The sequence below is a fragment of the Carassius auratus genome, unplaced genomic scaffold (genome assembly GCF_003368295.1).
Source record: "Carassius auratus strain Wakin unplaced genomic scaffold, ASM336829v1 scaf_tig00001753, whole genome shotgun sequence".
In the NCBI taxonomy this organism is placed as follows: domain Eukaryota; kingdom Metazoa; phylum Chordata; class Actinopteri; order Cypriniformes; family Cyprinidae; genus Carassius; species Carassius auratus.
The window spans coordinates 407,039-432,685 of record NW_020523394.1 but is presented as its reverse complement, the minus strand read 5'-3'; the positions used below and the strand labels follow the sequence as shown (position 1 = coordinate 432,685).

General features: G+C 35.1%; 1 protein-coding gene across 1 annotated transcript; it reads left to right on the top strand.

Annotated features, from left to right (window-relative positions):
• The first annotated feature begins 773 nt into the window (after positions 1-773).
• Positions 774-24,711, top strand: LOC113069556 (macrophage colony-stimulating factor 1 receptor-like). The gene is made up of 21 exons (XM_026242706.1): positions 774-822; positions 6,844-7,125; positions 7,218-7,505; positions 8,407-8,543; positions 9,589-9,751; positions 9,858-10,059; positions 10,228-10,343; positions 11,237-11,348; positions 12,401-12,591; positions 12,671-12,762; positions 13,478-13,604; positions 14,071-14,175; positions 16,287-16,397; positions 16,605-16,761; positions 17,001-17,083; positions 17,515-17,624; positions 17,749-17,871; positions 18,385-18,496; positions 19,708-19,807; positions 22,998-23,106; positions 23,668-24,711. Exons 1-21 carry the CDS (start codon positions 774-776, stop codon positions 23,824-23,826), a joined length of 2,928 nt encoding a protein of 975 aa, XP_026098491.1. The 3' UTR covers positions 23,827-24,711.
• The last annotated feature ends 936 nt before the right edge of the window (positions 24,712-25,647 follow it).

Genomic DNA, 25,647 nt, shown 5'->3' with positions numbered 1-25,647 from the left:
GACATGGTCATTGCGCTACATTAGGCACTACTTTTAACCACCAACCAACCACACCCCAGCCCCTCACCCCCACACACCCACTATCCTTTTTTTGGAAAACTAAAATATAGTCACTCTACATGATCTAAACCACCGTAATGCCAATCTGCCTAAGAGTATGTCATGGTCTATATTGTCGAATGCAGCACTAAAATCAAGTAACATATTTTAAATATGATCAGAATATCAACATGCCTTATAATTATGCACACGTTGTACAAGTCTTGTTTTCTGATAGTTTATGCTTAAGACAAGAAGAAAAAAAACCCCATAGGTAAGAAAAATAATCTTGATTTTTCTGACCCAGTTTTTCATGTTTTAAATGTAAACTTCATTTTGATCGGTCTATCTGAAAACAAGATTTATAAATAGTAATTTAGCAGTAAATAATTCTTGATATAAAGTGGTTTAGATATTTGTACTAGAAAATATATAATAATAATAATAATAATAATAATAAATAAGTGTGCTTGTTATTTTCGGTTTTGCTTAATTTTGATGAATGATTTACATGATTTCTGGACACACTAATAGACTTAATTTTCACAATATTATTATTATTATTTTTTTTTGTTGTTGTAGTTTCTAGGATTGTTGCACGGTAAGCTGATTTGCCACGCACTGTTGTCATATCCTGTCAAGACAGAAATGAGAAGTCTGCATTGAAGGACGAAAGGATCAGTCCTTATTTCCTCTTAAACGCTGATGAACTATTGAACAGGAGCCGCTCAGAGATGTTTGCGCTCCTGCTCGTCTGCGGGATCCTGTTCGCTCAAGCTCAGGGTGAGAAAATCAGCACTTACCTTACTGTCAAATCAGAAATAACAGATGAGATCGAATTCATTTGTTGTTGCATTTAAAACTTTTTAATTATGACTGGACAACGTTTTAGGAACATTTCAAAACAATGTTCCCACAAAGTTCCAAAAAATATATTCTAAGAACATTTTCTTAAAGTTTCCATTAAGTTATGAAAACATTATTTTTTGAATGTTCCCAGAACTTAAATGGATTAAAAATGTTTTTAATTTTCCTTCCATTTTATCATTTTGCGAATTTTACTTTTAAAAGTTCTTTGATCATTCAGAAACGAGTAGTAACATTAGACAAACCATGTGTGCATTTGCTTCTGACTTAAATTCTTTTAAGGCTAGACACTGCAGGTAAATGGGGTAAAAAAAAAATAAAAAAATTAAAACAAACTAACAGTTATCACATTACTTAACAAGTTGATTGATAACATTGATTATTGCAAAAAAAAAAAAAAAAAAAAAAAAAAAAAATTCTATTACAAGGTTTAAAAATATATATTTTTAATATGCAAATGAGGCATTGTTTAATGAAATATGCGCTAATTTGCATAAATGTCTTTTACAAAAATCTGAAAACTAGATGAAGTCAGTTTCGAAATTTTTGTTAATTTTTTTTGACATGAAATATTAGAGTCAAATGTTTTCACAGAGGGAATTCTGGGTATCTTTTTTTTCACTCCATAAGTCAGAAAATACTTTGAACAGCCAAAAAACAATATATTTTCATAATTTGGGGGGGAATAAAATGTTATATATAATCAGGGGAAGTATATATATATATGAACAAATCCCTCTGTAAAAACCTTCAGAATATAGACAGGAATAAAAATTTAAAGTTTGGTGTGTGTAAATGCTACTGAAGTGGAGATTTATGGCTCGGTGCTGGAGAAAATAATAATTTTGAGAAAATGGCCTTTAAAAATATGTATTGTAATTTGACACAAACAGACAAAGTGCTATAAAAGAAACACTTAACAGTGTCTTTTGGATGTATTCCTTCCACTAGTTTGAAAAAGCCCAAAATGAGAGACAATTTTAATACTTAAATGAGACGTTACTCTGCTTTAAATCTTCAGAAGTATGAATAGATCAATTTATTTTACAAAATGTCTGCCTGCACATGAAGAATCCTGTTTTTATATGGATGTGAAGTGGTTCTTGATCTGCCTCTTGTCTCTGCAGACGTTTGTTTCTCAATGTTTCTGACATCGGTTCTGAGGCAGATTTGACATGTCGGCTTTTGTCCCACAAGATCAGAAAATGATTACAGTGATCATGCTGCTGATATTAATGTTGAATTATTATTCAATATACTTTTGCATTTATGTTTGATATGGATGAAAACTCAGTTTAGTCAGTTATCGTCATGTGAGCAGTTCTTCTGTGCATTATAGGTTTGAGAGTTTATATTCAACTACATAATTGATAATCTGAACGTAGTAAGAAATTATTTCCTATAAAATATGAAGACTGGTTATACTGTCCATGACTCATTTTGGGGGGATTTTTTTAACACATGATTCCAGCACTTTTAAGATGTCTGTGAGCACAGTGTGCGTTTAAATATTCTGAAAAATTAAACAATAACATCTTCCAAATTGTGCCAACGAAGTCAGAAAAAATATACTTATTTTCAGTTTGAATTAAGTAAAAATTCAATGTACCCTGTTGTCAGATATTTGTTCTTGTTTAAATAATAAACGTACTTCTAATTCTGTTGTTTGCATCTCAAGTAAATGCATCCGATTTTTGCAATAGAAAGTGACAAAAATACTGAGGAAGAACATACATTTTTGTAATCTACTAAACTGGATTTGGGGAATTTTGTATATTGTAAATTGGTTGATTAATAATGTTAAATTCTCAGTATGGCTTGATGAAACGCTTTTAAATATGATGGGGAAAAAAGTCTCAATGATTCTGGTTTGTGCGTCAGATGGGAAGCAGAAGTGAGAGAAGGATCAGGATGTTTGGGTTCATTGCGCAATGCAGATCACTGGCTCCACATGTTGTCTCACCACACACACACACACACACACACACACACAGCTTTAATTTCTCTTCTCATTATTCACATTATACCAATCTACCTTTTTGTAGCTGACTTTAAAACGTTAAGACCAGTCATGAAGAAACTAGATGACTAAACCTTTTAAGAATAGTTTATGCAATCAGCCCCATGATGTAAAGAAAGACTAAATGACGCTGAGTGTTTCCATTTTAAGGGAAAATGTTTCTCAAAAATGAACTTTTTGCTGAACATGTAGTCACCCTCCGCCATCCGAGATGTAAATGAGTTTGTTTCTTCACCGGAACAGATCTGGAGAAATGTAGCATTCCATCACTTCCTCATCAATGGATCCTCTGCAATGAATGGGTGCCGTCAGAATGAGAGTCCAAACAGCTGATTCAAAAAAATCACAATAATCCACATGACTCCATTCCATCAATTAATCTCTATGAAATGAAAAAGCTGTGAGTTTGTAATAAATCCATAATCAAGACTTTTAAACTTTAAGATCTAGTCTATAAAAAAAAAAAAAAAAAAAAAAAAAAAATCCTGCCTCCAGTCCTGTTGAGTCTCACATCAAAATCCACCACCATATTTGCTAAAACTGTTTTGGCTTGTAAACGGTGCATGATCTGTGCTTATTTCTCTCCTAATTCAGAAAAGACAACTTTTTAACTGGAGAAAACGTCATTATGAAATGAGGACTCATGTTTTAGCAACTATTTGAAGTTAAAAACTTGTTTCTTACAAACACATTGGTGATCCATTGGTGAGCAAGTGATGTAACGCTAAACATATGACAATGAACAAATGTCTGATTATGTCAGCAAGAATAGATTAATTAATGATTTCTGATTAATGATTTAATGAATCTGGTTCTAGGAGGTCATATTCAACTGACGCTTATTGTTTTTGACAGATTGTATTAGAATAGAGCTAGTAAAGGTAAATTTGTGTGGAATGGACCTGCTGGATCTACAAAAAGCTTTATACGGTGAACCATTTAATATTACTGAACAAAGTAGGAGCTATGGGTTTTTCGGATATACTGTAGTTAAATCATGGCTGGCCTCGTATTTATCAGAGAGAGAGCAAAAGGTAGAAGTTGGAGGGATGCTTTCTAAGAGTAAAACTGTTTACAGCAGAGTCCCACAGGCAGAGGTGGGTAGTAACGAGTTACATTGACTTCGTTACATTTACTTGAGTAATTTTTCGTGGTAACTAATACTTTTCGGAGTATATTTTAAGATGGGTACTTTATACTCTTACTTGAGTAAATTTTTGGGGAAAAATCTGTACTTTTACTTCGTTACTGTGGGCGACGCCCCTCTCGTTACTTTATCTTCATGCAATAAATGTTATAAATGCTTCAGTTTATTCCAAACGCGCCGTCTACTTTTCTCTGGGCAATGAGCGATGCCCATTCGCCAATGATTCATTCTTTTGAGTCAATTCTGTTCAAAGGCTTGATGAAACCAATTGGCAAGCGAGTGAATTGGTTCGTGAATCAGTTTGAATGAGTCGTTCAGTTCCCTGCCGCACGCGCTGAGCGTCTGAAGCGGTTCACTCAGAGAGTTGTAACGTTTAAGATCATCAGCAGCGTTGAAAACGGGGCTATGGAACTTCACTGAATTGAAAGCAAATCTGCAAAGGCTATTATTTGCTTGCGGTGGAGATCCTTATTAGATGAACGCGTGTGCTGTCTACTGTTTAACAGGTAATAACTTGGGCTACATTCGATTACAGTACATGATACCACTGTTACATTAGTTTGTTGTACGTGTGTGGCTTATAACAGAGGGGATTCAAGTTGAATGCATCTTCCAAAAGACAAAAAATAGCCGATTAAGATTTTATTAATTTTAATACAATCACACCGGTACGAGTATGTTCAGCGAGTCATATCATCAGCTGCTAAATTCAGATCTGTGATCGCTTGCTGGCGCTGAGCCAGAGACAGACGCGTTTTTACAGCGCTGCACATTAACCAATCACACACGGTTCTGTTGAGCTTTTGAATGCAATGGCCAATCAGAGGTGTTCCGATGAGTCATCGCTGAAATGTCGGTGCTTCCTTCACTCGCTTACTGACTGAATACCTCTTCCTGGCTAATTCTCTCGTCAGAAACAACAAAGTGCAGATGTGTGTACGAATCTATAAATAAGAAATTGATTTCACAGTGTTAACAGTTTCAGTGATTTTAATGGGAGTTTCTGAGAGTGATTGAACTCTAGACTGTCAGTGAAAATTATGTTTAATAATGTAAATGTAATTTGCTCTCTTTCTGAACAATGAAAGATTAGTAGCAATATTTATATCACATTAACTTTCAATGTTAAATTCACATTTAATATAAAGTCAGTTGTATTAAAGATATGTTATGGCATGACATCTCTGTTACTTAAGTAAACAGACAGGGTTTTATAATAAATTACATAAATTGGAGTAAAGGCTGATCAAATATATACATTTACACACACACACACACACACACACATACATTACATACATTTTATCTATATATCTAAATAAAAATAGGCTCCGTATATATGACCCAAAGTAACTAGTAACTAACTACTTGAGTAGATTTTTTTATCCGATACTCTTTTACTCTTACTCAAGTAACTATTCAAGACTAGTACTTTTACTTTTACTTGAGTAAATATTTCTAGAATTACTTTTACTTTTACTTGAGTAAAGTTTTTGGGTACTCTACCCACCTCTGCCCACAGGGAAGTGTATTAGGTCCCCTTTTGTTTTAGTATACTGTATATCAGTGATATCCAGGCTGCTTGTGAGTGTAATATATTATTATATGCTGATGATGCTGCTTTACTGGCTTCTGAGAAGGAGACTAATAAAATTCGAGAAAAGTTAGGTGAAGAGTCAGTTAAGGTGAAGGATCCCATAAGAACGAAATATCAAAAGTGATATCTTTTTAAAATTTCAAATATTTCTCATAATTTCTCCTCCAATCAATCTATTAACTCTGAATTTATGATTTCACCTCCTTTATTTAGTGCCTTTCAAATACTTGACTTGATGCACTCCTTGTGAAGTTGTTGAGATCTCTTCTTAAATGAGAGATATATGAGAATCTCATCTAAGGCTCCTGAGTCTAGGAAAATCAACCACTGAGCAAAACATTTTTCCCATGGGATTGGCTGTCGGAAAATACTATTTTATTACATTTAGGAAAGACAGAATCTATTCATTTTGGGTCCAATTATAAATGAAGTAAAGAGGATGATTTGGAAGTATAACATCTGACAATTATCTCGGATGTGTTCTGGATAATAATTTAAGTGAGGCTAGTGGAAATTATTTGTAAAAGTGAATGCTAGAATTAAGTTTATAGCTAGATACGCTGTTTTTTGGATAGAGATAGTTTAATGGTAATTGCTACATGCTTAGTTCAGTTGCATTTTGAGTGTTGTTTGTGGATGACTGATTTATCCAGAACTTGGATGATAAAGTTAGAAAAACCACAGAATATATTGATAAGATTAGTTTTAGGATTACATTGTTTTAGCTATGTGGTCAACAGATTGGTTGGTTACCAATTAAAAGAAGATTCATATTACGGAAATTAAAAAATGGTAAATTAAATCATTAATGATAGGGCTCCGGTATATTTCAATTCTTTTTTTTTTTTCTCAGGTTAATGTTAAGACAGAGCATTATGGATATTCATTTATGTAGATATATGACACTGTATGGTCAAAGGTCGTTTAAATATTCAGGCTCAAAAGAATGGAATATGCTGCCTTTAGAAATTAAGGTATTAACAAATTGAATAGGTTTTAGAATAAGGGTGAAAAGACTGTTCTTAGATAGGACGTCTTAAAATGTATAAGGAATTGGTGATCTGTTTGTTATTTAAATCATTTTTGGACTGGGATTTCTTCTCTCTTTTTAAAGCAAGGAGCACAATGTCAGGTTTTACAGGTTTATGTCTCTGTCTGTGTTGTGATTGGCAGGTTGGTCTGAGCCGCGGATCCGACCGAACTCTGGAGCTCTGGTCGGTACGGATCTGATTCTCGACTCTGGTTCTCCTCTTCATCTGATCTGTGAAGGTGACGGTCCGGTCACATGGCTTCCCCGAATGGCCAGACACAAGAAATTCATCTCCAAGGAAATCGGAAATGTCCGGAGTTTCCATGTGGATAAAGCCACGGCGGATTTTACAGGAACTTACAAGTGCGTCTATATAAACACAAATGATTCAAACGAGTCATCTTGGGTTCATGTGTTTGTCAGGGGTGAGTGAACCAACACTTTCAGTTATGCTTCTGAACTAAACTATTTTATAAATGCAGAAACACGTTGAATGTTGAATCTGTGTTGGTTATAGATCCCCAAATTCTCTTCGTCTCCCCGAGTACGAATCACCGTTATGTACGCAAAGAAGGTGAAGATCTAATGATCCCGTGTCTTCTGACCGACCCCAATGCCACAGACTTCACCTTCCGCATGGATAACGGCTCAGCGGTGCCCTACGGCATGAACGTGACCTTTGACCCCAGAAAGGGCGTCTTGATTCACAATGTTCAGCCTGGATTTAATGCCGACTACATTTGCAGAGCTAGAATCAAAGGAGTTGAGAAAGCATCAAAGATATTCTCAGTAAACATCATTCAACGTGAGTTTTATTGAAACCCATGTTTGCTTTCATATGAATCAGAGGAGAAAAAGCTCAAGGCCGAAACCTTTAGAAATTTTGTGATTTCACGAATTGTTTCAAAGACAAAGAGTTCACAAGATTACAAAATGTTGCAATTTATTATTATTGCTGAATGAAAAATGCACAAAAGGGTTTGCCAAACTGAAGTTGATGAATACTAATAATCAACAAAAACATTTTTTATCAAATGTCAAATTGAAATAAATAAATAATAAATAAATAAAGACATCAGAGAATTGTGCAAACCTTGTGCTGTTTAATAATTGAAAATTTATTATATTTATATTAATGATGTATTTGTTTAATTATTCATTTATTATTTATTGTTTGGCCGTCAAAAAAAGTTTGGGAATCCCTGATGTACAAGATTCACTGCATCAAAAGACGCTATTTAAGTTTTTAAAAGCAAAAAAAAAAAAAGCAAAAAAAAATTAAAAATATTTTAAGAATAAGAATAAATTGAAACATTTACGAATAAAAAGGTTTTCAATTTATTCTTACGCGGAATAAATAATGTACAACAGGATTTCACAACATACAGGTGATGAAAAACTAACTATCAACTAAATTGAAAAATAAGTAAATAAATAGTTTTAAAATAAAAACAAATTCAAATGTAAGTAAACACTTACATTTAAAAAATATCTTTATTTGTTTGCCTGCCATCAACCAACATCAAAGAACTATGAACATTTGAATGTGTTATTGAAATACTGACTTGAAATTTCAAGGGAATACATGGGACATATTGATTATATAATATATGAATATTTAATTAATATTACCATTTAATGTACAATTATATGTACAATAATAAAAGCTACCCATTTAATAACTCCTCTATACTTTCTTTATTCAGGATTACGTTCTCCACCGTACGTGTTTCTGGAGAGAAGCGAGTATGTAAAACTGGTGGGAGAGAAATTTCAGATCAGCTGCACCACAAACAACCCCAACTTTAACTATAACGTCACATGGACGCACTCCTCTAGAAAGGTACGACCTCTGACCTCTGGCCTCAGTATCGCATCTAATTCTGGATGAAGTATTTTCAAATTCAAATTATAAGAACTCCAACAATAGATTCAAATGTCAATGGTATCGTATTTAATTGTCCAATTAACTCAATTAACAATTCTTGATTTATGAAATAATAATAAAACTAATAATAATAATAATAATAATAAACATTACAATATACAACATGTGACCCTGGACCACAAAACCAGTCTTAAGTATTAATTTTTTTTAATCTTTGATGTGTAGTTTATTAAGATCGGACAATATTTAGAGGAGATGTAACAATTAGAAAATCTGAGGGTTCAAAAAAATCAAAATACTTAGAAAATCGCCTTTGAAATTGTGCAAATGAATTCTTAGCAATGCATATTGCTGATCAAAAATTATGTTTTGATATATCAACGGTAGGAACATGTTAATGGAACATGTTCTTTACTTAATATCCTAATGATTTTGGAATAAAAGAAAAACGTATAATTTTGACCCATACAATGTTATTTTGGTTATTTATACAACAAATATACGCCAGCGACTTAAGACTGCTTTTGTGCTCCAGGGTCACATATAGTGTACAATATACAATGTAAAGTTCAGGATCACTATGATTTTCTCTTATTCATTAAAGATGCATTCAATTGTTCAAAAGTGGCATTTATAAATTAACAAATAATTATATTTGTTCTTTTGAACCTTAACAAATCCTGAAAAAAATACATCACCATTTCCACAAAAATATGAAGCAGTACAACTGTTTTTAAGACTGATATTAATCAGAAATGTTTCTTAAGTAGCAACTCAGCATATCAGAATGATTTCTGAAGGATCATGTGACACTGAAGACTGGAGTAATGATGCTGAAAATACAGCTTTGATCACAGGAATAAATTGCATTTTATAATATATCCATATAGAAAAAACACTAACCTCAACTATTAATAATATTTCATTATATTTCAATTTTTACTGTATTTTTCCATCAAATAAATGCAGCCTTCTTGAGCTGAAGAGACTTGTTTTTCAGTTGCCCCAAGCAATAGAGAATTCGAAGATGGTAGGGGATCGGCTGGCCATCGAGAGCATCCTGATCATACCGGCTGTCCAGCTGTCTGATTCGGGGAGCATCACCTGTACGGGTCAGAACGAGGCCGGAGCCAACAGCTCCACCACACACCTGATGGTCGTGGGTGAGAAACGCAGAGCAATTACACTGTTAATCCATGCTGTTAAAGAAATAAATAATGTTGTAGTTCATTTCCATTTAGACTATTAAAACACTTTGATTTGTGACAGACGAACCATACATTCGACTCTTCCCGAAGATCTCTTCTGAGCTCACTCATCGCGGTCTGTCCATCGAGGTGAAAGAAGGCGACGATGTTGATCTCAGTGTCTTGATCGAAGCATATCCAGCGCTGATCTCACACCAGTGGGAGACTCCAACATCCCACAATGCCTCACTCCCAGAGAACCGGTTTTACAACTATAACGACAGGTCAGTCTAAAACACACATTTAGGCAGGCATTACTTTTATTCAGTACGCATGGCAAGCAAGATGGATATAAACTCTGTAGTCGAGCCTGATAGCCGTAAGCCGGATGTGATTGTTTGTGCTTGTTTGACGGTCACTGAAAGGTCACTGTGAGGTTTGTGGAACTGCAGGTACGAGGCGCTGCTGTTCCTCAAGAGACTGAACTTCCAGGAAAGCGGCCGCTACACACTCCACGTCAATAGCAGCAACAAAAATGCCTCCATTACTTTTGATATTAAAATGTACAGTAAGTACAGTTGCAAATCATTCCTAAAACTATCTATTTTTATGTTTCAGTTTGCATATGTTTAGTACTTTTTCATGATTTTTCTTTATTTATTTCTATATTTATTATTATTATTTGTTTAATTTAATATGTTTAAATAATCCAAAATTCCAAATTAAGCTTCACCAGCAGCACTTATTGTGATCAGACACCTCAGTTGTAAAAAGTTAAATTAACTTTTAATGCAATATTAATATTACATGCAAAGCAAGCTGATCTCAGAAGCAGTCTGTGCATTTGCATACGGCATTTATAAGTGGACAAATATTTCATATTTTGTAAGTGTATGAATTTTAACATGAATTCAGTGTTTTTTATTTTATTTATTTGATATATATATATATATATATATATATATATATATATATATATATATATATATATGTTTTGTTACTTGTTAAAAAAGGTGAAATTTAATTTAAACATTAAAATCAAAAGCTGTATTGGTTAATATCATTCAATGAACCTGAGATAAATGTATTTAATCACTGTATTGCTTGTTGTTAATGTTAAGGCAATGGACATTATTGTGGTTTTACCAATTCAGTTTTACCAATCATTACTAAAACAATTGCTCTAATTTGATCTAAATCATCTTTTTTCTTGTGTACATTCATTTAAATCAAAAAAACTCGGAAAATGGCACGTTCATAACAAGAGTTAATATATATTCCGTATAATAAAGTATAGTCTGTATTTTAACTTGGGCCTGTTTCCATTGAAAGTTCATCACTAGAGTTAAATCAGTGCTGCTGATAGAGCTGAACTTTCTGAACCCAGAACCTGTAAAGAAATCAAGTCAAAGATGCAACCACATTTCCTTCTGCAACATTAAAGCTGATACTGTTTCACAGGAAAACCTGTAGCGACGGTGAGATGGGAGAACGTTACGACTCTGTCATGCAGGTCTTATGGATATCCAGCTCCCAGCATCCTCTGGTATCAGTGCACAGGAATCAGAACCAGGTACGTCATTATTAAACATCTGACACTGAGCGCCTGCTATGAGCTCAAAGCCAACATGAGATCAAAATCAAAACCATTTTACATTCAAAATGCACTTTTTTTTACTTTTATTGTGAATGATTCATCAGTGCACATTATTCTAGCCAGGATATAAAAACACTTTTCACCATCCAGTCAATTCCTCAGGTCATTCCCTACATCTTTTTTCAAACAGAAACTCGATTTTCACTTCTGTAATCGAATGCAACTTTTAGAGAACTTTAGAGAACCTTCAACTTTTTTTCCCCCTATTTTAAATAATGAATCATTCAGACTCATTATTATTATTGGGGAAGTTTAGATATTTTACCCTGACAAAAGTTTTGAATTGACTAATTTCACTCCATAGACACAGATGCTGTGCAACATTTAACAAATAACCAGGAAAATTGAACAAAACAAGACATGAAAACAGCAAATTTAACAACACAGACAACTCAGACAGCAGCTAATATGGTCTAATTTGATCAAATGTGTCAATAAAAACTCTTTATCAGCTTTAATGCACTTAAAAAAAAAAATACCAAAAGCCATGAAAATCAAAAATATTCAAATACACCATTTAATGCACTTCACACTTTGCAAAATCAGCTTTTGTTTTCACAAAATCTGCCCTTTACTCTGGCTGTTTGGATGCAGTTAAACACCAACAAGTGCTCATTTGCGCTTTCTTCTGTCAGGATGAGGCATAAAATAATGTCATACATGTGGAAATGGGCTGAGAATTGAATGTGTAGTTGTAATCCGGCTCAGAGGATCCAGGGATTACAGTATTTGTGGTGTTTTCCCACTGATTAAGAGAGATTACAAGACTTCTTCACTTTACAAATGCTTTAGTGAGAAAGGTGCGACATGCTCCAGCATAACAGACACTATATTTGGCTTCTCAAAATGAGTCAGAAACAAGTATTGGATTTATTTGCGAGATAAGATGCAGACCAGTGTAATTTAGTTCAGATTCTAGATCACCTAAAAGACTTTGCCATATCTGAGCTGTATAATGTGTTCATCAGCTGTCCGGAAAACTCCACGGGACTTCAGCCCCTCCAGACGCAGACGCTGGTGTTACAGGAGAAGCCGTACGGGTCGGTGGGTGTGGAGAGCGTCCTGACCCTGGGACCGTCCCACCAGAGAATGACCGTGGTGTGTGTGGCCTTCAATCTGGCCGGACAAGACAGCGACACCTTCACTATGGACGTCTCAGGTAAACAAACGCTTCAGACTTTAAACAGACGAGCTCTTCTCCCTGGGTTATTGATCACGTAAGTGTGTTTTTGTCTCAGATCGGCTCTTCTCCAGCGCTATGTGTGGAGCTACGGTCGCGATGGTGGTTCTAGCGCTGCTGCTCATCTTCATGATCTACAAGTACAGACAGGTGAGTCGATCACAGCTGCTTCTAACTTCAGTCAAGCTTCATTTATAACGAACCTCTTGTTTTCCACACTAGCTAGCTACACACCAAATGTCAGTTATGTATATATATATATATATATATATACAGCGTTCTTTATTGGTTTAGATGGTATGTTTAACATCCATGGAAGCGCTAAAGGATCTTTACACTCTTAAAAGTAAAAGAAAAATTCTTTGAGGAACATAAAATCGTTCTCAGAAGAAAAAACACCATTTTGGAACCTTTATTTATAGGAGCGCATAAATCTCAGTTCCTCATTCCTGCTCAATTCATTAGGCATGCCTTTTATTTTAAATATTATTTCTCTGTAAAGTATTTTTGGGAAATCTTTGTCACATCCCCCACACCCTTCTGTCCTCTGGAGGTAAATGATCATGAGAAATGAGGAACGGACTGAAATTAAACCGTTTTACACAGAATTTGACTTCTGATTCATCACTGCTCTCCAATTTCATGTCGCAGAGCTTCTCAAGGCAAATTTATGCGTAAACAAAATTAAACCGTCGCTGTTGACACACATGTCCCTAAACTCAAGAATGAGTCATTGCACTAAATTCTGAATATTTCAAACCTGTTGATTTCACACACAGTGAATTTCTCCTCTGTATTGTGTTGATATGTGTGTGAGGCCTTTACACTCTACTCTACTGAAACTCTAGTTTGTGTCTTTTGGTAGAAACCCAGATATGAGGTCCGCTGGAAAATCATTGAAGCCACAAATGGAAACGACTACATCTTCATAGACCCAACAAAACTGCCATACAATGAGAAATGGGAGTTTCCTCGAGACAAACTAAAGCTCGGTTTGTACTGCATCACTGATTATTGAAGTATTGGAATCAATATTGATGATACTGGCCTTTTAAAAAAAGTTGTATTGTATTAATTCACCCATCCCTACTCCAGTCATGTCATTTTCAATTTATTTATTTTTCTATTAATTTACTGTTATTTGACTTTATTTTGACATTTTATTACTTTTATTATTTAGTTTTAAGATTGATTAATTGATTCGATTGATATAATAAAGAAACCGCATTTTACTTTTTAAAAAACAATAATAATACAAGATTATGACCTTCTAAACTGATTTGTTTCACTTCTTTATGATCGCAGAACAGAACTCCATTTGGGCATTTTAGACTTTAAGCCCCACAAAAATATCACTATGAATTTTAATTCTAGAATGCAAAGCAAGCTGATCTCAGAAGCAGTCTGTGCATTTGCATACGGTCTCTGATGGAGTGATTCTGCTGCTTGTGTGTGTAGGAAAGACTCTGGGCGCAGGAGCCTTTGGGAAGGTGGTGGAGGCCAGGGCGTACGGCCTGGGAGAAGAGGACAACGTCACACGTGTAGCTGTCAAAATGCTGAAAGGTCAGAAAAGATGACAATTATAAAGCGTACAACAGTATTACCATTACCTTTTTTAAAGATATGTAATATGGTAATATTATGGCATGGTCATTAGTAGTGTGAAACATCATGTAAATCTCACATTTTTCACAATTATTTTATGTACTTTCCAGCTAACAAAATAAGTTCTAAGAACATTTTTTTAAACATTCACATTAATTATGAAAACGTTATTACCTAATATATTTGAAACATTCAAAATGTCCATTTTCTTCTAGGTTATGTGAACGTCAGCGGAACATTCCATTCTATCATTTTGAAAATGTTTTGAGAATGTTACATTTTTCATTTTTCATGTTCTCTCAACTTTTAAATCACATTTATTATATATATATATATATATATATATATATATATATATATATATATATATATATATATATATATATATATATATATATATTAGGGGTGTAACGATATGCATATTCGTATTGAACCGTTCGGTACGACGCTTTCGGTTCGGTACGCGGTACGCATTATGTATACCGAACGGTTCGTTGGAGTAATTAATTATATTTGAAAAAAAAAAAAAAAGAGAGAGAGAGAAATATAATGATATGCGTTCAACAAGGTAGCCCAATAACCCAAACAACGTAACGGGCAACGCCCCTGACACTCCCGAAGAAGAAAAAAAACACCATCTTATATGTTTATGTTAGGCTACTCAGCAGGCGCTCGCTCACTCAGTACACGCTGAAGGCTCGTTGCAAAATAGCCAATGCGTTTAACAGACTAGAAATGAGAAGATCCTCCAATAACCAACAGGTCTGGTGTTTGGGTGCACTTTGGATTCCCTTTAAGCTATAATGGTGATGGCAAGAGAGTGGTGGATAAAAAAACAACGGTATGTCGCATCTGCAACATGACAGGGTACACCAGCGGGATTACAAAAAAAAAAAAAAAAAACCAGCGGGAATATCTGGGATATATGCGTCAGTACTATCTGGGAAAAGACGAAAAAAAGGAGAAACATGCACGCAGCAAACTATCCCTGCAGCATTTAGACACTATAGCTTACAGGGAATCCAACCCAAACACCAGACCTGTTGGTTATTTTAGGATCTTATATTTCTGGTCTGTTAAATGCATTAGACATTTTGCAACGAGCCTTCAGCGCGTGCTGAGTGAGCGAGCGCCTTAGGGGCCGTTCACATATCGCTCCTAAAAACGCATGGAAAACGCTAAGCGCGTCTTTCTCCTCCTTTCCAAAGCGCTCGGGCAGAAGCGCTCATGAGGCGTCTGTCTTTGCTAAGCAACAATGACGTGCTCTCTCCATGAGACGCGGAAATTTCAGCGAAGGATAAATGGATTTGCAGCTCTAAAAATCGCTTGCAGTAGCTCTGCTACTGAATTTATTTCAAAATTGCAATCCATATACAACTATGATCAGCTGATCCTTCATCTTGGCTGAGCTCTCAACGTTGTTACGGGAAAGGATGAAGCTGATTGGTTGGTTCTTGTCACATGACCCGCGGTGCGCTTGCAGCATTCTGAAAAGTTGAGATGTTTTTACATTTTGCTGTATCTAAAACGTATCGAACCGAACCGAACCGAACCGAACCGTGACATCAGTGTATCGTATCGAACCGAACCGTGAATTTTGTGAACCGTTACACCCCTAATATATATATATATATATATATATATATATATATATATATATATATATATATCATTAAGAACATTTCCTCTCAACATTATGAGAACATATAGCTAATATAAAACATGTTATAAGAATGTACTATAAACTTTATTTCAAGAATGTTTTGTCCTGACATTTACACAACCTTTAAAAATGTGTTAGCGTGTTAGCTGGCACAGCACTTTATACAATACAGATCGACTCAACGCTGAATTAAAGGAATAAACAGCTCATAAAATTCATCAGTTATGAGACATATTTCATTTCAGGTGTAGAGAGATCAGTCCAGTAAATACAGTTAACATCTTCATATTATCTGCACTGAAAATGTCACGTAGGTCTTTTCATGTTTCTCTCACAAAACTACTTTACAAAGCCAGTGAGTGCATTGTGTTGTGTTGTGTTGTGTTGTGTTGCATGCTGGGAGCAGCCAGCGCTCATCCAGACGAGCGAGAGGCTCTGATGTCTGAGCTGAAGATCCTCAGTCATCTCGGGCAGCACAAGAACATCGTGAACCTGCTGGGTGCTTGTACACACAGCGGTAAGACCGTCCAGCTGATAAAACCAGCTCAGGCTGGTTTTAAAAGATGGTTTTTCGAGCACCACTCAACTTACCAACAAGCTAATCAACTCTCTAAACCAGTTTGTACCAGATATAGCAACCATGTCAAAGCAACAGAAACTGGTCAAAACTGGATTTCCCTGCAGGATTTGCTCAATTGTGGATTTTTTTCCGGCTTGTTTCCAGGTCCTGTGCTGGTGATCACAGAATACTGCTGTCATGGTGATCTTCTGAATTTCCTACGCAACAAAGCCGAGAGCTTCCTGAACTTCATCATGATGATTCCGTCTCCGGTGACGACGGATTATAAGAACATCGACACGGATCGAATGTTTTTCAGAAGGTCCGTTCAACAAACACATATAATAATAGTCAAATAAAGTATTATACAGTTTTAACACATTGCAGCAGATTGAAAGTAAAACATAGTTATATATATATATATATATATATATATATATATATATATATATATATATATATATATATATATATATATATATATATATATGTTTGCTTGTGTTTAACTGAAAGTGCATGTCCAAATACCGTTTTTTTTTTTCCTCATTATTTGTTATACAGTGACAGTGGGATTTCCAGCACCTGCTCTGATCATTATCTGGACATGAGACCAGCCTCCTCCAGACCCACTAACTCAGCTCAGAGTGAGTCACAAACCGCTTTCCTCAGACACACATCATCATAAAACCACACACTACATATATGAACACCATATTTTGCTCAGTACATTGCCAAATTGAAATGAGTTGAGGTTGTTAAATCAAAATTAAAATTAAATAAATTAAATGTATGCATTTAGCAGACGCTTTTATCCAAAGCGACTTACAGTGCATTCAGGCTAACAATTTTTACCTATCATGTGTTCCTTGGGAATCGAACCCACAACCTTGCGCTTGATAACGCAATGCTCTACCACTTGAGCTACAGGAACACTAAAAATAAAAAAAACAACTAAAACTAAAAACAATTTTAAATAATATAATAAAATATTTTTTATTTCATCACATATAAGAGTTTATTCTCTTATTGCTAGACTTCAGCTGCTAGCATTCAGCTGCTTCTTCTTGTGCTGCAGGTTCTTCTTTGGATTGCGAGGCTGAAGGTTCGTGGCAGCTGGACATGGACGACTTACTCCGTTTCTCATATCAGGTGGCGCAGGGGCTCGAATTCCTCACTGCTAAAAATGTGAGTCTGGTGAAGCAGCCTTCACCAAAAACAATGAGATCTGTGTGAGATAACTCAATTTAAACCTCATCCTCAGTAAGTCCAGAGCTGATCATAAGTGAACTGCTGTCATGTATCTCGGCAGTGCATCCACAGAGACGTGGCGGCCAGAAACGTGCTCCTCACCAACAGCCGAGTGGCCAAGATCTGTGATTTCGGTCTGGCGCGAGACATCATGAACGACTCCAACTATGTAGTCAAAGGAAACGTGAGCGAACAAACGTCACAAACACTCCACGGAGATCCCAGCTGACAAAACCGTTTGGCTAATGTTCTTGTTACATTGATATCGTTATTATAGCTGAATGTTCGAAACATTTAGGTTTATTTGAATTTTTTTCATGTTTTTTATTTTATTTTATTTTATTTATCTTGGTTACATGTTAAGGATTTTCAATTCAATTTAAAAATTCAGTTTCTACTAAATATTATAGTTTGGTAAACATTATGGGAACGTTACATTTGAATGTTCTCTGAACGTTCTTAAATATTTACATGTAAAAAATATTTCAGAAAAAAAGTAAAAAAAAAAAAGGAAATATATATATATATAATATATATATATATATATATATATATATATATATATATAAAAATTTTGGGCTAATGTTTTCAGAACATTATAAATTAGCAGATAAATTTGAATGAACATTCTATTAATGTTACTGGAAGAGCATATACAGTATATAAAGTATGTGTGTGTGTGTGTGTGTGTGTGTAGGCACGTCTTCCAGTGAAGTGGATGGCTCCAGAAAGTATTTTCGACTGCGTTTATACGGTTCAGAGTGACGTCTGGTCTTACGGGATCCTGCTGTGGGAGATTTTCTCACTGGGTGAGACTGAAACCATTATACTACATTGTGGTTCAATTTAACTCACATTTTTAACCCAGTTTTTAAGTTTTTGGAAATATTGGTTAACCTGTGATTTCTTTTTCTTGATGTTTTGGGTAAGACAATGCATGCAGAGTTTCAAAACTTGTGCTTATACAATTTCTATAATGATTGCGATTTTTGTGGGTCAATTTTACCCAATAAAGCGGTCATGGACAGCTTTTTTTTTATTATTTTGTACTGTTCTTTAAGGTCCACTTATACTGTTATCAAGATTTTTACATACAACAAACCTTAATTTAGAAGTAACATGCTATTTTCTAGCTGTGATTAAATTAAATGTAAAAATACTCAGTACATATCTGTAATAACAGACAAAGCAATAGTGACCACATAAAAACAGTTGCTCACACTTGTGTGGTGCGACATTACTCTCAGTTCCAATATAGTCGCACAGCATCATCTTTTAGTTTCAATCTACTGAAAATCCTTCGCCGAATTGTGCCTTGTTTGCAAACAAATCCGTGGTAATATGAAGTGATCAAAGGATGATTACTTACTGACATGGTCTGGAACTTTATTAAAAATAAACTGTATCCGGTCTTTCCTAATATTGGGATCAGAAGGAAGGCAAAGCACTTTACAGTGTCTTTTTGTCTCCGGAGCATCTTTATCGTTTGATTTCTGTGTTTGCGTGAAACTGTGGGCGGGGCTAAACAGGCAGTGATGTTGAAGCAGGCGTTGATGATCTTTTGCGGAGGCCACGCTATTACATCATAAAGTGGCACATTCCACAACCTGTCGTTTTGGCAGATTGGCTGAGAAAGTTTTGAGTTTTGAGAGGGAATTTTGATTTTTCATAATTTCATGACTAAAGGCAGCTGAACAAAAAAAAATAATAAAAAAATTCCATTCATATTTATGCATTCGCTTTTATTCAAAGACATTTACACTGCATTGATGGTGTACATTTTTATCAGTTCGTGCTTTTTAATTTTGCTGGGAATCTAACCCATGATATTGGTATTGCAAGCGTCATGTGCTTATACTGTTTAAGCTTCTGAAAACACACAGAAAAAGTGATATTACACACACTTCTTCTGTTTAAAATATATTTATGTTTAAATACTTAATACTGCTGGGTTCTGGTTTAAAGTTTCTGTAACAATTACATGATTTTCTCTTATTGTAGTAAATGTGTGTTTCTGCAGGTAAGAGCCCGTATCCCAACATACTGGTGGACTCCAAGTTTTATAACATGATCAAATGTGGCTATCAGATGTCCAGACCTGACTTTGCACCTCCAGAGATGTGAGTGAGATGAACAGCATCACAAACACATAATCATTCTTTCACAGTGTTCTGGTGAAGTCAACAAAACAAAGAAACTACACAAATGCAAGTGCTTTTGGGCTCGTTGAAGATCAGTCATGCTGCTGCATTCTGAAATATTTGTAGAGGTTTGATTGTGCATGATGGAAGTCCAGCCAAAAGAGCATTGCAGTAGTCCAGCCTAGAAATGACAAGGGCCTGGACAAGAAGCTATGCAGCATGCTCTGTTAGGAAGGGCCAGATCTTTCTGATATTGTGCAGTGCAAACCTGCATGATTGAGTGGATTTTGCAATGTGGTCTTTGAAAGTAAGCTGGTCATCCAAGATTACACCAAGATTTCTGACCAAAATTGATGGGGTAATTGTTGAACCTAGCTGGATGGTGAAATCATGCTTTAGAGTGGCAGGGAAGACGAGACACTCAGTCTTTGCCAGGTTTAGCTGCAGGTGATTTTCTTTCATCCAAGCCAAAATGTTCGCCAGGCAGCCTGAAATGCATGCAGCTACCATTGGATCGTTGGGTTGAAATGAAGAGCTGTGTGTCATCAGCACAGCAACTGAAGGAGAAACATGTGCCTGTATTATAGGACCTATTTATGTAGTATATATGGAGAAGAGGAGGGGTCCAAGAACCGATCCCTGAGGAACCCCAGTGACCAGCTGATGTGCTTTGAATAGCTCTCCTCCTCCAGGCAACCCTGAAAGACCTCCTTGTGATGCCCAGTAATGCGAGGGTGGACAGTCTGTAGCTATCTACAAGTTTTCAGTGTAGGTTTTTTAAACAGTGGGATTACACAAGTCTACTTGAATGCGTTGGGGAAAATGCCTGTGAGAGGAGATGTGTTGATATGTGTGAGTGAAGGCAGGAGTGTAGGAGAGATTGCTTTGAGAAGGTGTGAGGTGATTGGGTCTAGAGGGCAAGTTGTAGGATGGCTGGAGAGAAGTTTAGATACGTCTGCCTCAGTGAGGGGACAGAAGGAGGAGAGGAGAGCTTTAGCAGTGGATGTGACTGGTTTGAGTTCCTGTGTGTGTGGAGCTGAGAACTGACTGCTGATGGTTTTAATTTTGTCTGTGAAGAAGGTGGGTAAGAAGATAGAGGAGAGAATGTAAAGTTTTAAAGAGATAACGTGTAAATGAAGTGCTGTTGATCTTGTTGTGGAGATATGAAGATTTGGCAGTGTGGACTTCAACAGATAAAGATGGAAGCAAAGATTGATACATACGGTGACTAGGAGGGGACATGTTTGTTTATCTTAGTTTTGTTAAGGCCAAAAGACATTCATTTGTGGGAACGTGATGAAATGTGGTGGCCACGAGATCATTTTGTTGAGGTAGCAAAATCTTTATGTCACGGCCATGTGATGTGAAGTTGTGGCTTCGAGATCCTATGTTGTGGAAACAAAATATTTTTCTCATGGCCACAAGTTTAATACATAAACAAACCTGCATGACGATAGAAACCTGCAATTATCAGAGATGGATAAACTTTTTATCTATCCCACGGTCTTGTAAATTTGTTAACTGATTGTGTCTTTTTATTATATAGTTTTTTTTGTTTGTTTTTTTGCTATTTTTGTCATTTCTATCAGTTTGTATAGTTAATATACATTTTTTTCAGTTTAGGTTTTAGATATTTTAGTACAACAATTAAATCGAAAATAATAATGTGGCCTTGGCAACTATAGTTGAAATAAAACAAGATTGTTTACAAATATTTTATTTTATTTCAGTTTGTTTAGGTGTGTTTTTCTTTTATCTGTATATTTAATTTTTAGTAAAGGCATTTATAACCACAATGCATTTGTCTCCAAAGCTAAATTCAAGCATTTAAGCACTAAGCAGGAACTTTTGGAAGAAAAGGCTTTGAAATGGTTTTGAGTTTGTCCTAATATTTGATCATGTACAGTATGTAGTGTGTAGTTTTATTCTCATGATATCATGATGCGTATACATTTTTCTAGAGACTCAGCACTAAACAAATCACACAAATAGAAAAATAGCATGAGATTATGCGTTCCCATACAAGTCAACAGTGACTGATATTGACATTTCCATGGGCGGCTCTGATTCAGATCCTGTCTCGTTCTGTTTCTGATGCTTTTTTTTTTTTTTGTTCTTTTGATCGTTAGTTCTGCGTGTTAAACACATGATCTGGCAGCGAGGCTATGATTTTACACACATTTAATATTTGTCTTCTCTGCTTGATCTTTACATCTCTCTCTCTCTGTCTCTCTCTCTCTCTGCTGCAGCTTTATTGAACTTCAGTATCTCTTCATGAGGTTAACAGAGTAAAGATTCACAAACCATCACTATTTTACCCAAGTTGTTCCAAAGTCAAATTAAAAATATCGTAATATATAAACGAATTAAACTATAAAGGCTGAATTTGAAACAGGTGGCAATACTGTATGTTTTTTATTTGAATTATTTTGTTACAAAACTAGAAGAGGGTGAGATTATTTCACGCTGCAGAAAAGTTGCATGCAAAATACAATGTGGCCAAAAAACAGCAATCGAGTGTTTAGTCACGCTACGCTCAACTCTTAACAAAAATTTATAAAAAAACGAAATTCACATTTCACCTCAAAATACAAAGAGAAAAAAAATAAAACGCACACACACACACATATATATAATATTTAGAAATTATTTAAATGTACATATTTTGTTTATATTTTGATTTGTCATTTAATTTAGTAATAAGTTTTAGTCATTTTTGTTTTAAATTTTATTTGTATTTTTATTTTTTAAATGTCAATATAGTTTTTATTCATTTTTATTTCAGTTTTAACTATTTCAGTTATTTGATTATAATTATATTATTATTGAAGTTAAACTGAATCAAAATGAGAAATGAAAAGGTTTTTTTAATGGTTTGAGTTTTTAGTTTATAGTAATTCTGTTTGCACCATTAAGGGGGAGAGTCAATAAAAAATAAAAAATAAAGTTATTTAATCATAATAAATCAAGGCGATAAAATACACTTTGTCAAATAAGAAACGTGCTTAACATGATGTCTTAATGATAACATTTAATGCAACAACTCATAATGCTTGTAAATACAGAGGCTTTGTTGTCCATATACAGCATATTCCTAATTCTTTCTTTTGGTTTTGCGGTGAATGCGATTAAGATTTTGTGATAGTAAAGCACATGATGTTGTGTCCAGGTACACCATCATGAAGATGTGCTGGAACCTGGAAGCTGCTGAGAGACCAACATTCAGTAAGATCAGTCAGCTGATCGAGAGGATGCTGGGAGACCCGGCTGATACACAGGTACATCACTCATGGGATTTCATGAAGACATGAACATCCAACCATCTGTATCGACCTTATTTTACAAAGCAGAATTCAAATATTACCAGTTAACGTGTAATAATTCCGATGCATTAGGTAAACACATATTTGTGCAACAAACCACTGTTTATTGCTGACATTCAAATTTTGCTATTTATATATTTTCTTAGTTTTGCATTTTTCATTTAAATGTTTGCATTTTAATTTTGCATTTTAATAAAAAAAAAAAATGCATATTTTACATTTTCATATAGCAATTTCCATTGCAGGCAATTATTTGCGGTTGGATCAGATCATGAGATGAGATGTTAAAAATGTATTTGATATAATTTTAAGTGCATTGCATTATGGGATATGGTATCTCACAAAGTGTGCATGCTGTACTTTTTGAAAAATGTAGTTGGTCTTCCATATATTTCTTCCATGCATATAGAAAAACAGTGAACATACTGTAGGATTATTTATTAATATGCGTTATTTTGAACACAATCTTATCTGAATGAGTAAAGAACAAGTAATATTCATGAAATATTTCCATAGGAGACACAGTACCAAAATGTCCAGTCCAGCGCAGAAGGTGAAGAACAGCTAGAGTCATCTGACCCTGTGAAGCAAGAAGATGAATCATTTGAGACGTCACATGAGCAGAAAGAAGAGGACCAGCCGCTCATGAAACCCAACAACTACCAGTTCTGCTGAGGACCTAACTAACCAGCTGATTAACTAATGCGGGATCTTCTGTCTGAACATCAACAGTAGTTGCACAATCTTTCCACAATCACATGCATGTGAACAAAGATCTGATCTGTCACCAAACACGCTCACTTTGGGATTCTGCACGCTCTGCTTTTGCAGTTCTGCTCTCTTGAAACAGTCTTGAACTGTGCAGAGTTGAAGCGTGTTTAAATGAACCGGTTTCATTTCTCAGCAAAGTCGAAAACCTCCAAACCTCGGATTTGTTTGTCGTCCGATGTGCCTTTTTTGATAACCGTGCATCTTTCTTGTTACTTGAACTTCTCTGTTGCCCAGGTTGGAAAGCAGTTTGTTCTGCGTTTTAAATGCAAACGCTACATGTTCCACTTCCACTTCATCCTTGATCTGTCTGTCAGTCGTGTTCCTTCCTTTAAAGTAACTGAAAATGACCACAGATACACGGAACTCTTTTTGTGCACCTAAAATAACTGGAATGACACCGGTCAGGGGCGCTGCTGTGGTTTCTGGGCCCCCTGAACAGCATATTGATTCGGGGCCCCCTCCACGATCGTGTTCTGGTAGGGGAGCAGTGACCCCTGACCCTGCCACATTCAAGTTATAAATGGCCACATTCTTATTTTAAAAATAAAGTGAATATGCCAGATACAGCATAATATTCTGCAATTTCATTATTTATGTATTTATTAATTTTTTGCATATTTTTTTTCTTTTCTTTTCATTTTAATTTTGCATTTGCAAGTTACAAATGGCCATGTTCTCACATTAAAAATAGTATATACACTATATATGGCTTAGCCAATGCAACTACACAATAACTTTTCACATTTTGCATTAAAACTTTTTTTTTTTTTGCATTTACATTTTTTTTTGCACTTTTAATTTAGCATTTAGCATTTTAATTATTCTATATATATATATATATATATATATATATATATATATATATATATATATATATATATATATATATATATATATATATATATTTTTTTTTTTTTTTTTATTTAGTTGCATTTAGCATTTTAGTTTTAACTCCCCTTGCATATAACACCTGTACCCGACATGACAACACGGGTCGAGTTTCACACGGCTGGAGGTAATCACTGCAGGTGAGAGGACAGATATGAAAACATTCTGTCATTTGGTCTCCTGCTCTAGTTCTTAGTCAATCCTTGTAGGCAAACACAAGGTTTTATTGCTTCCCGCAGTGATTACGGTCATTTGGAGTGATAGCGTGAGGTCAGCGCAGGCTTGGAGGACAGACTCCCGTCTCCAACGGGGGAAATATTGACATGCTGTTGGTGCAATAATGTCTCAGCTGATCGTTCGTCTTATTTTTTCAGATAACTGAGAGTCAAAGGTTAAATGCGTTATCATTTATCACTGAAGCATTAGAAAAGTGGATCCCAAGGACAATGACTGACACAGAAACCATTTCAGGAAGAAAAACTAACCATTTGTTTTTTCCTTTAATGTCAAACGAAAAGTAAACTGCTTGATTTCATTTTCATATGCATATGTACACTTGATTATGTTGATGTGCAGGAAATGTTTATGTAAGCTGAATGTCACATTTTGTTTTCAACGAGTCGAACTCTCAAATGGAAAAATCTGTAATTTGTTCTGTAGTTTATGAACAGTTTGAAATGGTTGAATCTTTGATTTTATACTCCAAACTGTTTGCTTTCGTCAAAGTTTATTTGAACAGACACACTGCCAGAGTATCTTTAGTTTGCTTAAAACGTGATTAACCTGATGTTTTTCTTTCTCAAAGCACATATATGTTTAAATTATATTCTTATTTAC